Here is a 17,165-nt window from a genome sequence, read left to right as displayed (position 1 = left end):
TGCTTTATTTTTATTTTATTTTTTTTTTTTTCTTTGTTGAACAGTTGCTTGATGATGATGATGTATATTCTTGTTACCTCCGCCAAGGAGGTTATGTTTTTGCCAGGGTTTGTTTGTTTGTTTGTTTGTCTGTTTGTTTGTTTGTTTGTCTGTCCGTTAGTGTGCAACATAACTCAAAAAGTTATGGACAGATTTGGATGAAATTTTCAGGGTTTGTTGGAAATGGGATAAGGAAGAAATGATTAAATTTTGGTGGTGATCGGGGTTGGGGGGGCCCACGGGGGGGGCCACTGATCAGCCTTGGCGGAGGTCTGCGCTCTCCGAGTGCTTCTAGTTATTACTGGTCTGATGATCCCTATTGCATCTTTATTTTTTATTTTTTTACACACACAGTCCACTATAGTTCATATCCACCCAGGAAATACATAGAACAGGGGTGTCAAACTCATTTTAGTTCAGGGGCCACATTCAGCTAAATTTGATCTGAAATGGGCCGAACCAGTAAAATTATAATATAATCATATATAAATAATGTCAACTCCAAACTTTTCTCTATATTTTAGAGTGAAAAAAGTAAAATTACATTATGAAAATGCTTGCATTTACAAACTATCCTTTCAAACAATGTGAATAATATGAACAAACTGGAAAAAAAAAAAGTAATTTTAGTAATATTATGCTTCAGTTTATGATTTACACATGTACATATACATATGTACATGTACATATAGTTATATACACATGTATATAACTTACAGATCACAGTGGATCTACAAATACACAAAACATTTAGTAACAGGTGGAATATTATTATAATTGCACCTACTTCTCTTAAGACATTTCAGGTTGTTCATATTTGTTCAGGTTATTCAGATATTTTTGCAATATTGTACTTTGTTTTAGCGTAAATATATGAAAACATTTCTATTTACAAAGAGAAAAAATTGGAGTTGTGAGTATTTATAGGTTGACCCACCTGAGATTGAATTGGTCTGAATGTGGAACCTGAACTAAAATGATTGTTAACATCTTAGTATACTTTTTGCATTTCACAAATCCATCCCAAGGGCGGAATTGGACCCTTTGGCGGGCCGATTTTGGCCCCCAGGCCGCATGTTTGACACCTGTGACATAGAAACTACACATAAAATGTGTTTTCATCAGTGTTTTTATGCTTATTTAGAAGCATTGCATCACTAATGGAAATATTATTTAATTGTTTTTACATGCACGTGAGGTAGGTTTTGTCTTTGTCAAAATAGATTCAGTGCACTTAATATGAAACGGAAATGCCGTCTGACAGAAATCCTTTAATTCACATGACTGATCAGCGTTTCCTCGGCGTCTTCCTGGATTTTTCCCATAAAGCACTAAAACATGGCTGGTAATAACAATAGGTACACGATGACTGTCGGTGTTGTTAATAACAAATAACAAAAGTAATGGATTACTTTAACAGATTACTTTTTGCTGTAACGCATTATTAATCACTTTTCAGTAATATTCTACTCAGTACGTATTCAATAGTGCTTGTGTTACAACACACTTTTCACCCATAATTTAATTGTTCAAATGAAAAAAACAGAAAGACTGTAGTTGATTTTCATTGGACATCTGCGCAAAACTTTACCGATATTTACTTAATGTCAAAAAAAACAGAAGCGCGTAATGTCGGTTTTTCCGTTAACATCACAAATGCGAAGATTTGTTTATTTATTATCGCGAGATGACACGAGAAGTCATTCCCTAAACATGGCAACGAATATAAATGTGGTGTTGAGTTACAGATATATTCATTATTATTATATATTACCCCTCTATCCCATACTAAATTTTAAAAAATGACTGGGTTTCCTGGTGTGTCCACACATACGGCGCCATGTTCCTGTTAAAACTCTTCTTCTTTGCTTGTAACATCCATCAACATCCGATTTTTTTTTTTTTTTTTTTTTTTACGTGTCTCTAGTTTCAGAAAGAGGTCTTTCCATTGAAGTTTTGCGTGATATATCAATTGCGCTACACCTGAAAATTTTTACGCACAAGTTATATTCACGTAATTTGTCAATGGAAAATCGACTTGTGAGACCTTAAGGCGGGGGTGTCCAAATCCAGTTCTCTCGGGCCGGTATCCTGTATGTTTTAAATATTTAATTTGTGCTGGAAGAGGGAAATATCTAAAACATGCAGGATACTGGCTCTCAAGGACCCAGTTTGGACATCCTTGATTTAAGGAATCAAAAATGCATCTGTAAAGTTCTATTTCCTGTTGGTGTTCAGCCAGCGGGTAAAGACGACACTAGAAAGTCCTTTGTCCACATGGGCGTATGTTCATTACTAACCCTTACCCTGCTTTAAAAAGTTAGTTAGCATGATCCCTGTGATCAGCAACGACAAGGTAAGCTAACGTTTCTATGACTAGTTAGAATTCTTTATCGATTGCAGATTTATCTACTGTTTGAAAATGAAAAATGTTGAAAAAAATGCAAGCGTGCCTGCTGGGATGCGAAGATCGTAGACTGTAACTGAGCTGTCCGTCCACATGTACTTCAGGACCAAAATTTATGCGTCCCAAGGCTCTCCTATCTCTTGTATATGTCTCAATTCTGAGACAGTAATATCGTAAGGTAGGGAATTACTTTTAAACAAGTGGCGTCAGGCACAACAAACCCCGCCCCTCGCACGTATTGTAGCTTATTTTGGCATCAATCCAACTGATGTCATCATGTCTATGCATGTGGTGATGTCAGCATATCAATTACCTCTATATATGTGCCAAGTTTGAAGTAAATTGAAACAAAATTGATGTTTTTTATAGAAATGTGAAATTTTCACCCATTAATTGGAGAAGAAAAAAAGATTGAAAAAATTCATAAAAAATTTAAACTTTGACCTACTTCTCCCAAAATGTAACTACGTGTAATTTATGCCACTGGTATAAATATATATAAACCCAATTTGGAATGAATTCAACCAATAGTTTTGCTGCTAGAGTATTATAAATCAAACAAACAAACTGAACCACAAACAATACCCCTTGCCTCCTCTTCAGGGGTGGGTTAACAGTAACAAGTAATCAGTAATCTATTACAGTTTGGAAGTAACTTGCACAACACTGTTGAATGATGAAGAGACTAACTTGTAAATTCTGATTTTGCCTTTATATACTTTATATAGTTTCAGATTCCCATGTTTGGTGTCTTTTTTTTTTTTTCAGCATAACGTCACCTATATGATCTGGTAATTATTTTGTCACTTTAAGTTATTTTATGAACATATTGGGCTTAAAATTACACCAAAAAGTCATCAAATCCAAATTGAAACAATAAACTACACTGAACAAAAATATAAATGCACCACTTTTGTTTTTTCTCCCATTTTTCATGAGCTGAACTCAAAGATCTAAAACTTTTTCTGTGTACACACAAGGTTTATTTCTCTCAAATATTGTTCACAAATCTGTCTAAATTTGTGTTAGTGAACACTTCTTCTTTGCTGAGATAATCCATCCACCTCACAGGTGTGGCATATCAAGATGCTGATTAGACAGCAGGATTTTTGCACAGGTGTGACTTAGGCTGGCCACAATAAAAGGCCACTCTAAAATGTGCAGTTTTATCACACAGCACAATACCACAGATGTCACAAGTTTTGAGGGAATATGAAATCGGCATGCTGACTTCAGGAATCTCCACCAGAGCTTTTGCCCGTGAATTGAATGTTCATTTCTCTACCATAAGCCATCTCCAAAGCTGTTTCAGAGAATTCATGAAGAAGACTGTGCGAGGAAAATGGTGGTCACACCAAATACTGACTGGTTTTCTGACCCCCCAGGACCACCCAATACAGTAAAAGTGCACATTTTAGAGTGGCCTTTTATTGTGGCCAGCCTAAGGCACACCTGTGCAATAATCCTGCTGTCTAATCAGCATCTTGATATGCCACACCTGTGAGGTGGATGGATTATCTCAGCAAAGGACAAAGGAGAAGTGCTCACTAACACAGATTTAGACAAATTTATGAACAATATTTGAGAGAAATAGGCCTTTTGTGTACATAGAAAAAGTTTTAGATCTTTGAGTGCAGCTCATGAAAAATGGGAGCAAAAACAAAAGTGGGGCATTTATATTTTTGGTTCAGTGTATTTATTACGATAAAAAACACAAACACAATGAACATCTGATTGTGATCATGGACCCTGCAGTCTCATTCATAAAAAAATAAAACATCTTGGCTATTTTAGATGGAAAAAATAACAGAATAATCTACAATACATCATCTACTAACAGCAATGCATAGTTCAGTATATTTGTTCCAAGCCTGTTTATGGAAATGCTGAATAAATATTTGTTTTGTTGTTGTTGTTTTTTCATTATCGCAAAACTTGGCTTCATATTTCCTATTCAATGGCAACACCGCTACTGACACCAATAATCAGAATGGGTTTCCTTTTTCCATTTTCATTTGTTTTTCTGTTTTTTTTTTAACTATGCACTGGTTTGTTTTTCTTTACTTTTCCATTTTACTCCTCGCTCCCCTCGTGGCTTTCTCCCTAACGGTGTAAATAAGTGTTATTTGTCACACATATTAATGCTTTTTCTTGCAAGAAAAGCAATAAGGTTTATAATTCTAGGGGAAAGTTAAAAGCTTAGGGAAGTGTATATGATGCTTGAGAACAAATGTTGCGTTTCTGCACATACGAGCACAGATGTGTGTTTCGTTGTACTTACCGCTGATATTCCAAGTAATCACAGTTTTCTGTCGAGCTGTAATGAATGCTTTTATTCGAAGCAACGCATCGCCGACCCTATACAGTATTTGTGACAGAAATGGTCCCAGTGGAATGGGGTTTGAGAGCACAGATGATTATATCAAGGAAAAAAAAAAAGCTTCCCGGTAGTGGGTAATATGATTAGAGCTGCGATTAGATGCAGACTGACTAGAGCATGTAAGGATATACTGTAATGTAAAAGAGGAGCCCACAAACCTGCTGCAAATGTACTCACACAGCACATGCATGTATAAAAATACATCCAGCTTTGTTTTTTTTGTTTTTTTTTTTTGTCTTTTTAATGGAGGTAATGTCAGAGTGAAGCACATTCCCTCAGGCTACAATTACAATATCATAGACAATAAACAATAAAGATTGCCATTGAGATTTTCTGACTTCTCATCAGAGGGTCAAGCCAGAGGCAGAAGTACTAATTACAGACGCTCTTTTCTGTCCTGTGGCTTGGTTTTTAAATGATCAAGGACCTCCACGGCTATCTGATTAAGTTCTATACTAAGTATTTTATGCAGCGATCTTAAGGTGATGGCCCAGTACAACTCATTAACTTTGGCATTCAAATAAAAGTAGATTACTAATTAAAACACAGCGCTGAGTGAGAGAACATTTTTCCAATTATGATATGCCATGATTACTGCTAGCAACAGCTAATTAGAGGGGAAATCGTCAGTCTCAGCCCTCAAGTAAAATGTTTTTTTTTTTTGTAAGAATGGGAATTTGTAAGCTCTCCTATGATACACATGACTTTACTTGGTTCTCTGTTATTACAGGTTGTATCTTTATCGAGCTCCAAGTAGCCGTAAAGGACCGGAATACAGAGTAGATAGAATGGATTTTTTAGGATAATGAGTGCAACCCCATCTACAGCCTAGTTTCACACAAAAATATCTGCACATATTCACTGATCAGGCTTAATATTATGACCACTGGCAGGAAAAGTGGCATTAATTCTGATTATCTCATTACAACAGGACCTGTCGGGGGGGGGGGGGGGGGGGGGGGGGGGGGTATGTTAGGCAGTAAGAGAATATATGAGCCATTCAAGTCCAAGTTGTGTTATGCCCCGTTTCCACTATGTGGTATCGACTCGACTCGACTGGGCCTTTTTTGCGTTTCCATTACAAAAATGGACCTGGAATCTGGTACCCGGTACTACTTTTTTGGTATCACCTCCGCCGAGGTTCCAGGACTGGGGACCAGATACTAAAATGTGGCGTGTAAACACTGCAGACCACTGATTGGCCACGATAGCTCAGACAGTTATTCTTGGGTAAATATGAAAATTCTTAACCTTTTTGAAAAACCAACTGCTTGAATTTCTGAAATTAAAAACTGTGGCAGTGTATTCCATGCCACCATTTCCCTTTATTGCACGCTTCAGAGCATCTTCATATATTGTTTATCATTGCATTCCCAATGTAAAGTGGTTCGTACCAACCAAAAGCACAGTCTACTCTCGTTAAACCGCCCGCCGTTATACCGCCATTTTCGCTCACCACTGACTAAAACCATTGCACAAAAATACCCAATGCATTATTACATCAGCTACCGCCATTTCCGCCTATCGCCATCCGCCAGCCCAGTTCCATGCACAAACAACACTTATACCATTGATTTCCCGACTGTTATACCGCCAGCGTGATTGCCATCGCGTACACATAAATTTTAACAATGCACTGAAACAAACGCGCCAGACGCTGATCGCGACAAGCTACGAGTAGGTCTACGGAACGGCCACCGTTCATTTATCGCAGAAGACTCAGTAGGTCAGGATGTCGGGAAGAGGACGTGGGATTAAGCCAAAGCCTCAAGATGATGGGGTGTCATTTCCCGACACGGTATAATAATGCTTAAAATGTTTCCCCACTTTAAATGATCCCTTACAACATAACAGAATCAAGATTTATTTAGAAACGCAATTAGAACGGGTTAACGGAGGCAGCATAGACATCATATAGTAAAGACATGCACATTATGGACGCAACCCGTTGTAACGCCATTTTCGCTATACCGCCAATTTGACCGTGAACGGAAGTTGGCGGTATAACGAGAGTAGACTGTATCTAAAAAGCAAGATCTCAACCAGTCCACCAACACTTATTTACAGCTGCAGTTGAATATGGTGGTTATGGGTGAATTTCTTAGTTTTTCCAAATACCTGAAAATAGGATGCGGTAAGACGGGCTATCCTACCAGATGATGTCAACATGTCTCAGGTCTCGAACTGAAACATGAACTGGAACATGAAACTGCCTTCAGCTGTGCCGTGCAAGTGAACACAACACTCAGATACAAACGGGTTTATCTTAAGTGGGGTCAGATTGCCCAACAATAAACCTTACACTAATACTCCAATCATGATCTGATTTCTGGATTTATCAGATTATTAGTGATCATGTAAACAGGATAATCCTATTAACACATCTGGATTTGTCCCTAATACTCCAATGTCTTCTTGTATACAGGTTAATGTGATATATTTTGTTCTTTTACATCTGTGCAAGTCAGTGGCAGCTGCTCGTCTTTCAGACAGGGGAAGCTCATTGTCGGCTTACACAAAAAAAATAATAATAATAAATAAATTTTAAAAATTGTCAAGCTATTTAAACATAAATTCAGCCCTCCGTTCCTTTTTAAGAAAATGGTCAGTGACCTTATCGAACCAAGTAGGCGTCTTTTCCAGGAACTTTACCAGTGTCCTCTGAATGTCCAGCAGAGCTAGGCTGCTCAGACGGCCTTGGCCCATTGTGTTGTGAGTGTAAGACTTCAGCCTTTTTAAACTACAGATGCTCCTTTCACTGTGACCTAGCCGACAGTTTGATTGATTTAACTATCTACACAATGATATTAAACTCGAAGAACAAATGATTAAATTATGTAACTGAAACAAGAAAACGCTGAAATTATGTTAAATTGAAAAAAGGAAGTACAATGAGTGTGTTTTATTTACAGTGCAAGAAATGAACGAGTAATTTCGTAGTGGTTTCTCTCTCTCTTTCACAGCAGAATGTGCGACGGTATTAAACTGAACTGTGTCAGTGAAGGAGGGGATCTGAAACTAGCTGTCAATCAAACAGGATTCAGCCTTTCGACTGATCCTCCAATCAGCACGTGGGATTCTGGCGTCCAGCCCGGCCGAGCTCCGCCCACAGCTCCATTCACCCCCAGAGACGCCCGGCGTCCGGGGGCGGGACAACATTGTGGCATTTATCCAATTACCGTCCAGTTTTGACGCAATGAAAAAAACTGTTCCATTCAGTCCCATTGAAGCCCAGAGACGCCCACAGTCTACGGACAAATGCACTGAGCAGAGATGGATGAGAAAACAGCGCAACGGGAATGTATGAGAAGTGAACAACATCGCGTCCGTTGATTTGTGATAAAGCTGATTCTGAACGAACTCATCTTTGAGATGAACGTGTTCTAACGCATTTGTAGTCAATAAAATGTCAACACAGCCATACATATTTAACCATTTAATTTTCATAATTTTAGGGGAAGCCGAGCTTCCCTTGCAGTCTATGAGAAATTGCCACTGGTGCAAGTGTAAAAACGATTAAAATCGTCGAAAATGCAAGATGCAGTCAAATGTGAGCAGAAGATATTGAGGCTGTTTACGTGACCAAAAAAGTCTGATAACTGGAAGTAATCGGATATAACACATATTTACATGCACTTAAGAAATGCGATAATCGAAAACCCTGCTTTAGACGCTACAGTCAATCATCGGATTTCTTTTGGAGTACATATGTATAATGATCTTAGGCTCAAAATTCCTGTTATTGGCTTCCACTCACATTTGACAATGTAACTTCTGTTTTCTACGCTTTTATACGAAGACATAAAAGAACGAAATAAATCAGATTAACCTGCATTCACAGGAAGACATTGGAGTGTTGGGGAAAAATCCAGATGTGTTATTCTGATTTATTTTTATCAGATTACTGCTGTTATCTGATAAAACATATCAGATTATTATGTTTACATGCTCACTTGAATAATCTGAAAACTCTAGAAATCGGATAACACGGGGTTACAAAAAAAATGTTTTTTGAAGTTGTCGAGGTTTTTTCAACTGAATTAGGACCATTTTGCACCTCTAAATCCAAAAATGACATCTGTTTTTCTCAATCAGGTCAGGTTTTTTTGCTCATTTGATTTTGAAAAATTTGATCTCCTCACAAAATTGATTACATTTTTTTGACTTTATCAGTTGATTTTTTATATAGTTCTCACCCAAAATAGGTTTTAAGAGAAAAAAAAATCATTTGATCACTTGATTCCTGTTAGGTACAATGGTGTATTCACTGCAGATGTAGCAGAATACGTCAGGCTTATTTTTGCAAGATCTTCTTGTCGAAGCCATTTCATTCACCTGTAATATTAAAAAAAACCATTAATCATAAATTGGCAAAAGTAAAATCTTCAGAACTCGTTTATTGCAAGAAATATGAAAGAATTTTGTATCATATGATGTGAAAATGCCCATAAATGTAAGCAAAAATGTTAAAAAGCCAATATGTAGCATAGTTCAGAAAGTTGACCTGATTGAGCAAAATTAATGTGATTTTTGGATTCAGCACACCAAAATTATCCTAAATCAGCTCAAAAAACTTAAACAAGAAATTTGTTGTTGACCAGTGTAATGATCGGAGTATTGCTGTGAATGTAAACAGGCTCAATAACAAGAAGTTTGATTCTACCGTCACTATGTATATACGTACTCGGAAAGAAATCTGATAATGGACTGGAGCGTCCAAACCAAGGTTTTTGGTAAGTGCATGTAAACGCGTCAGATCTGATTACTACAATTATCTGATTACTCCCAGTTATCATATTTGTATAGTTATGTAAACAGGCTCACCTCTGAATACTAATGTAAACCCTGATCATGGTTTCAGCTGTTTTTGGTTTAGCCCTAGATTGTCATAATTAATTTGATAATCCTCCTCCATTTTTAGTCTAAATGATCACACACATCCTATTTGAATATTTGTGTCTGTGTGTGTTGCTATAGGCTATCGAGGCTAACCTGGTCCAGAAGTCCCCCGGAGGCCTCACCTACATGGCCGAGTGGAGGGGCGGGATCCTGGATCACAAGATGGGCCACCTGGCCTGCTTCTCTGGGGGGATGATTGGCATCGGAGCTGACGATGGAGCTCCTGAGAAGAGGCAGCACTACCTGGACCTGGCTGCTGAAATCACACACACATGCCACGAGAGCTACACACGTTCAGGTCAGTGGACGCCCACAGTGGGAGTGGGTTACGATGGAAATGTAGAAGTGTCACCGCCCCGCCCACAAAGTCTAACGACTCAAGTTTTTCTTAACATTGAACCCTTGAGTTATCAAATTACACTCACTCTGTCACTTTTTATAACACTATCTGAACATGTCACCTTCAGTTGAGGTAACATGTTCATTATTTTTTGGAATTTTATTGCAGAAATGCATAATCAATAATAATCAGTAGCTTAATCAATCATGAAAATTCAATTGGCAGTTGCATCTTATTACCTAAAAACTCATTTGTATGTGTTCGTAAGAGATGTAACAGTCATGTTCATTACAAATTAACCTTCCAGAATTATGATATGAAGAAAAAAATGTTTCACAGTCAAAAAAAAAAAAAATCATGAATCTAAGGTGAATTTTTCAGAGTTCTTACTAATTAACTAAAATGTAAATATGTTTCATCATATAAAACAAAGAAAAAACACAAATTCTTCCATATTGTTAGCCTCATAGCATAATTGCCCATCACGTTTGTGGCTAAATTGTGTTATCTGCGTATGTACTCGCCTAACACTACTGCATCATTTTGCGTCTTTGGTTATGATCCGAAAAAATGTGACTTATGACTTAATTCTGCTATGAGGCTAACGATATTAAGCCTAAAAGTAGCGACATAGCCTAAAGCTGAACCCAGCCAATGTTCAATAATTTTGACTGAGAAATATTAATTTATCATCCAAAATATTGTAAGTAAATTTGTAAGAGATATACATGTTTATGTGCTTGTATGACAGTCTGTCGTATGTTGCTGCCAGTGAGCTAAATAAAATTAAATGACACCTGGAAAAAAAATAATATTGGGAGAGTTACAAAGTTCTACAGCAGGGGTGTCAAACTCATTTTAGTTCAGGGGCCACATTCACCTCAATATGATCTCAAATGGGCAGTACAGGTAAAATAATAATAGTGAAAAAGTCTAATTACATTATGAAAATATTTACAAAGTTTCATTAACCCTTTCATGCATAAATAATGAAAAAAACATATCTAGATTTTTTTTGGATGAATTTTATTTCTCAAAATTAGGCTAAAGTTGAAATACATTTTGAACTTAATAAAAAGAAGGTTTTATTAGGAAGATATTTAACCTCCTGAGACCCAGTAAAACGCAAGTTGTTGCTTTAAAAAAATTTTAAAAAATTAAAAAAAATAACTGCCTATGTTGGAAAAATCACAATGCAAGTTTTTTCAGATGCATTTAACATTTTTAGGAAGGTCCTTTGTGATGGACAGTTTTTTCTTGTTAAATTTTGTTTTGTTTTAAAGCTGTGAAAACCTATAGCTGGGTCTTAGGAGGTTAATGTTATGAGATCACAGAGCAGTTCAAATCCTACAACTAAGATGATCCTTTTTTTCCATTGTATTACTTTGGGTCTATAGACACTGACACATGCGGGTTGGAGTATATTGCCTTTAAAACCCTTTGGAAAATGAGCAGAAATTATGTGTCCATAAATGTGGACGTCATGCATGAAAGGGTTAAAAATTTGAATAACATAAACAACCTGAAGTGTCTTCAGAAATATAAGTGCAGTTTTAGCAATATTCCATCTCGGTTTATTATTTACACATATACATTACAACTTACAGATCACAGTGGATCTATAAATACACAAAACATTTAGTAACAGGCAGAATCTATTGTTTTTACACTTAGTTCTTTTTAATAGATATGTGAATAGATAAATGAATGAATGAATATTGTTAAAATTACACTTCTCTTTCAGGTTTTTGTTCAGGTCATTCACATTTTTTGTGAAGGATAATTTGTAAATGTAAACAGTGTCATGTAATTTTACTTTTTTTACACTAAAACAAATAGAAAAATGTGGAATTGTCATTAATTATAGGTTATTATGTTAGTATTTTACTGGTCCGACCAACTTGAGATCATATTGGTCTGTATGTGGAACCTGAACTAAAAGGATTTTAACATCCTTGATTGTTAATATTTTCAGTCTAATTTTTGCATTTCACAAATTCATATCATGGGCTTTTGGAGGGCCGGTTCTGGTCCACGGATCATATGTTTGACACCTGTGTTACATGGAAATCAGGGGTTTTTGGAGGTATCCTAGTGGCCGTCAGTGGTATTACAGCCTTAAAATACTGAGATCCTTGTTCATAGTGTAAGATCAATGAACACTGATTTTGTAAAACTGTAGTTACTGTTATGGGGTACAACTGTTGGCTTGTCTTATTAAATAGAGGTTATGGTAGCACGTAGAGTAAGAAAATTAAGAGTCTAGGAGAGTTAGATTGTAAATTACCAAAGGCCTGAGCGTTTAAACGTTGCCCCTGAATCAAAAGGTGAATCATTCTTGGTGGCTTCACCTCAGCAGAGAGATGACAGGCCTAATAAGGAGCAGCGAGGAATTAAAGTTCTCGATTATTGTCTCACAATAACGTCTCACAGCTGCAGGCAGCGGCAGCAGATGCAGAGCGGCTTAATGCCGATAATCACACACTGTTGTAATTCAGGAAGAATGAAAAGGAAAAAGACGGTGAGGAGGAGTGGAGATAGATGGGGTATGGAAGAGTAAACATTGTTATTAAAAAATGGCTGAGACTTCGGGCACATTTTTACCGTGAATCTACCTTATAAATAAGCTTGAAAAGTGGAGTTATGATACGATTGTTCTCATACACTGGAGATAAGTGGAGACAAACGCAAGAAAGAAAGTGGAAAAACCAAGAGTGGATCCAGTAAAAAGCCCACGTTTTTGAAAAGGCCTTTGTTTGATCTCTTCCCTGGCATCTGTCTTGGCCTTGACAATAATCTCCTCTGCTAATTTTAAGCTTTTTTTATGCTAGGTGGGCTGTGAGAATTCATCCACAAGTGCTTCTATGCCTTTTCACTCAGCTAACATGACTCATCACATAACAGGTTCCGTGATTCGCCTGGAAAACTTTTGATCTTGGTGCCCAAAAGCCTTCTGTGGATTTCTCTTTCATAGTCATTCACTCGGTTTCTCTTCACTCATTAAAGAAACTGGATGGCGCTCAGCAGCTCTCGGATTATCTTTTTGCAAAAGAGTGCGAAATTTGGTCTTGCGTGCATGTGAAGTGGCTGCTATTTAACTCTGTCTTAAACAGGGCAACCAGAAAGACTCCCCTTCTACCGCTCACCTGGATCACTGCCATCTTCACAGCAACAGATGATAACAGCAAAATGGGGTTTTCATGGACACCGTAGGAGGGGAACAGGGTTCTTTGTTTTATAAAACTGCCATCATAGACTCCTAGTGCTTCACTGTTTCCCTTTTTACCCTTGAAAAGAACAAGCTGAAGAACTGAAACGTGACAACGACTGTACATGCCACTCAGGCTACGTTTACACATAGCCAGGTTTTATGTAAAACAGATATTTCCACCTCTCATTAAAAAAAAAAAAAAAAACCCTCATGCACACATGACTGTTTCAGAAAAATCTTCATTTACTCATCCTTGTACAGGGGTTGGACAAAATAATGGAAACACCTTCACCTCAAGATGATAATGCCCCAATCCATACAGCTAGAATTGTTAAAGAATGGCATGAGGAACATTCTAATGAAGTTGAGCATCTCATATGGCCGGCACAGTCCCCAGACCTCAACATTATTGAGCCTTTATGGTCAGTTTTAGAGATTCAAGTAAGACGTCCATTTCCACCGCCATCGTCTCTAAAAGAGTTGGAGGGTATTCTAACTGAAGAATGGCTTAAAATTCCTTTGGAAACAATTCACAAGTTGTATGAATCAATACCTCGGAGAATTGAGGCTGTAATTGCCGCAAAAGGCGGACCTACACCATATTAAATTATATTTTGTTGATTTTTTAAGGTGTTTCCATTATTTTGTCCAACCCCTGTATATCCACACTGTCAAGACCATGCCAAGCCTGTAGTTGGCAGTGTGATGAGACAATCAATTACCATTAACCAATCAGAATCCTGAAAAGAATCACAACAGAATGTTACATCCATTATGAACCTATAGGGATGTAAGTAATGATGTTACCGTCAGGGCGACACGGTGGTGCAGTGGTTAGCACTCGTGCCTCACAGCAAGAAGGTCCTGGGTTCGATTTCAACACCAGTCGACAGGGGGTGGGACCTTTCTGTGTGGAGTTTGCATGTTCTCCCCGTGTCTGCGTGGGTTCTCTCCGGGTACTCCGGCTTCCTCCCACCATCCAAAGACATGCACTGATAGGTTAATTGGTTAATCTAAATTGCCCATAGGTGTGAATGTGAGAGTGATTGTTTGTCTCTATATGTTCAGCCCTGCAATGAACTGGCGACTTGTCCAGGGTGTACCCCGCCTTCGCCCCTATGTAGCTGGGATAGGCTGCAAGCGACCCCCGTGACCCTAGTGAGGATAAAGCGGGTTCAGAAAATGAATGAATGAATGTTACCGTCACGTATTTTCCCGGTTCCAGGTCCAAACAAATCCAAGACGCGCAACCAATACAATACAAATGGATGAGTTTTTTTTACAATCACAAACTACTTTTCTGATGTACTGGAGCAGATGAAAAAGGATTTGAACTCTTCTGAGTCGAACCATGTTAGCTCTATAGTTGTCAACAGCTGCAGTCTGTTTATCAATGTTTTGTTCATGAAGACCGTTGTGCACGTACGTAAACACTTCATTTACCTTTCACTGAACTGGACAGAGTAGAAAAAGGGCTGATAAACAAAATATGAAGTATGAAGATGTGGAAACACCTCATAAAAGCCTTAATCTGTATCAAGTAAATACACAAAGATCCTGTTTAGCAGATGTAGGGCGCTATTTAGCTAAGATGCTAACATTTGCTAGCACCAAACTTTCTTATGTTCTCATTTAATACTTGTAACTTCACTTATCACTGCCCCGTATATCTGCGCTGTCGAGAGCATGCAAAGCCTGTAGATGGCAGTGTGGTGAGACGATCGAGAACCATTAACCAATCAGAATCCTGAAAGGAATCACAACAAAACGTTACATCCATTACTTCGCACATGTGACGCAAATGTGTTTCTGCTGAAATCTGTGATGTCCGTCCAAGATTTTCCTCTGTTTACACGCAAACACGACAATGGAGATTTGCAGAAATCTTTAATTAGTTAGAGTTTTTAGAAACCATTGTTTTCGGTGGGCGTGGCCATTGTTGTCATGTAAACGATAGGCACAAACACAGAGAAAAGTCAGTTCTGTAGTCGTTAATAGCTGCAGTCTGTTCATCAATCATGTTTTGTCTTTAGTTCATGAAGACCTTGGTGCATGGACATACACTATTACTTCATTTACCTTCTACTGAACTGGACAGAACAGATAAAGAACTGATAAACAAAATATAAAGTATAAAGATGTGGGAACACCTCATAAAAGCCTTATTCTAGATCACAGGTGTCAAACATGTGACCCGGGGGCCAAAACCGGCCCACCAAAGGTTCCAATCCAACCCGTGGGATGAATTGGCTAAGTGCAAGTTAGGGCATCAAACTCAAAAATAATATAATAACCGATAAATAATGACAACACCATTTTTTTTCTCTTTGATTTAGTGCAAAAAACATTAAATTATGAAAATTTTTACATTAACAAACGATCCTTTAACAATAAAATGTGAATAACCTGAACAAATATGAACAACCTGAAATGCCTAAAGAAAATTAAGCACAATTTTAACAATTTTCTGCCTGTTACTAAACGTTTTGTGCCTTTGTAGATCTGATCTGTAATGCATATGTATAAATGATAAGTAGAGGCATAATATTGATAAGATTGTACTTATATTTCTTAACAAACTTCATTTTTTTCATCCTTTTTGTTTGGATAGTTTGTAAATATTGGCATAACTGAATGTCATTTTTTGCACTAAAACAATTTGGAGTTGCCATTATTTATTGGCTATCACGCTATTTTTTTTTACTGGTCTGGCCCACTTCAGATTAAATTGGGCTGAATGTGGCCCCCGGAAGAAAATGAGTTTGACACCCCTGTTCTAGATCAAGCGAATACATGAAGATCCTGTTTAGCAGATGTAGTTGGCGCTAATTAGCTAAGATGCTAACATTCGCGAGCACCAAACTTCCTTATTTTCTCATTTAATACTTGTAACTTTATCAGCTCCATCCTCTTCCTTGATACTGTATCATCACATGTGAAGTGGTGGAATATTTCTGTCTGAAACTGTGATATCTGTCCGAGATCTCCGTTTCCCTCTGCTTACACGCAAACGCAAAAACGTAGATTTGCTGAAATCTCCACAGTTTTTAGAAACCATCATTTTTCGGTCCGTTCTTATGTAAACGATAGGCACTAGCCTGGCCAGCCATCCGTGTTGAGCCACATTATGTAATAAATTCCCATTATGTAATAAAAGTTCAAAATGTAATAAGAATGTAACGTCATCTTGTAATAAAGCCGTATTAGGTAATAAACTGACGCATTTTGTAATAAACTACCACAATGCATTATGTTGTAAATTTTTTCGCATTATGTAGTAAGTTATTACAATTTGAGAAATTTATTTCAAAATGCACTTGACACATTTTTATTTTAATCTTTAAACTGTGTGGTTAAAGTTTTGATTCCATTACCTGTAGCTCCTGTGACTAATTTTTTCTAAATTGCTCTGAAATTATATTAATTTGGATTGTTATTACATAATGAACCATGTTATTACTTTTTTTTAAAAAAATAAAAATGTGTCAAAATGCGTTGACGTACTTTATTACAAAATGCGTCAGTTTATTACATAATGCGGCTTTATTACAAGATGACGTGACATTCTTATTACATTTTGAACTTTTATTACGTAATGCGGCTCAACAATCCATTTTTCTCAATGAAAACTCCGTCTAGAATCGCGGGGCTTGAATCCAAATATGAAGGCGGGACTAACAGATGCAGAGTAAACCAATCACAGATAAGACGGATGTGACGCTTTTGTTAGAGAAATTTAAGAATACAGGGTGTAATTTGTAATTCAATTCTTATTTTTCAATCAAACAACCGACAACAGTTGTAGCGATTTGCAGAATTTGAACTGACTTTGACTTGCGACAAAAAGAAGTCGGTGCATACGACGCATTGCGAAACACCCGCCCCTCAG

General features: G+C 37.3%; 1 protein-coding gene across 2 annotated transcripts in view; it reads left to right on the top strand.

Annotated features, from left to right (window-relative positions):
* Positions 1–17,165, top strand: part of LOC115436135 (mannosyl-oligosaccharide 1,2-alpha-mannosidase IA) — an 828,462-nt gene that overhangs the window by 769,725 nt on the left and 41,572 nt on the right. For both annotated transcript variants that reach the window (XM_030158891.1, XM_030158892.1), the window contains exon 9: positions 9,804–10,023. In XM_030158891.1, coding sequence (XP_030014751.1) covers positions 9,804–10,023 — 220 coding nt within the window. The remainder of the gene's footprint in view (positions 1–9,803; positions 10,024–17,165) is intronic.

This window comes from Sphaeramia orbicularis, chromosome 16, assembly GCF_902148855.1.
Source record: "Sphaeramia orbicularis chromosome 16, fSphaOr1.1, whole genome shotgun sequence".
Lineage (NCBI taxonomy): Eukaryota > Metazoa > Chordata > Actinopteri > Kurtiformes > Apogonidae > Sphaeramia > Sphaeramia orbicularis.
Note: the sequence above shows the minus strand (reverse complement) of the source record. Positions and strands in the feature narration are given on the sequence as shown.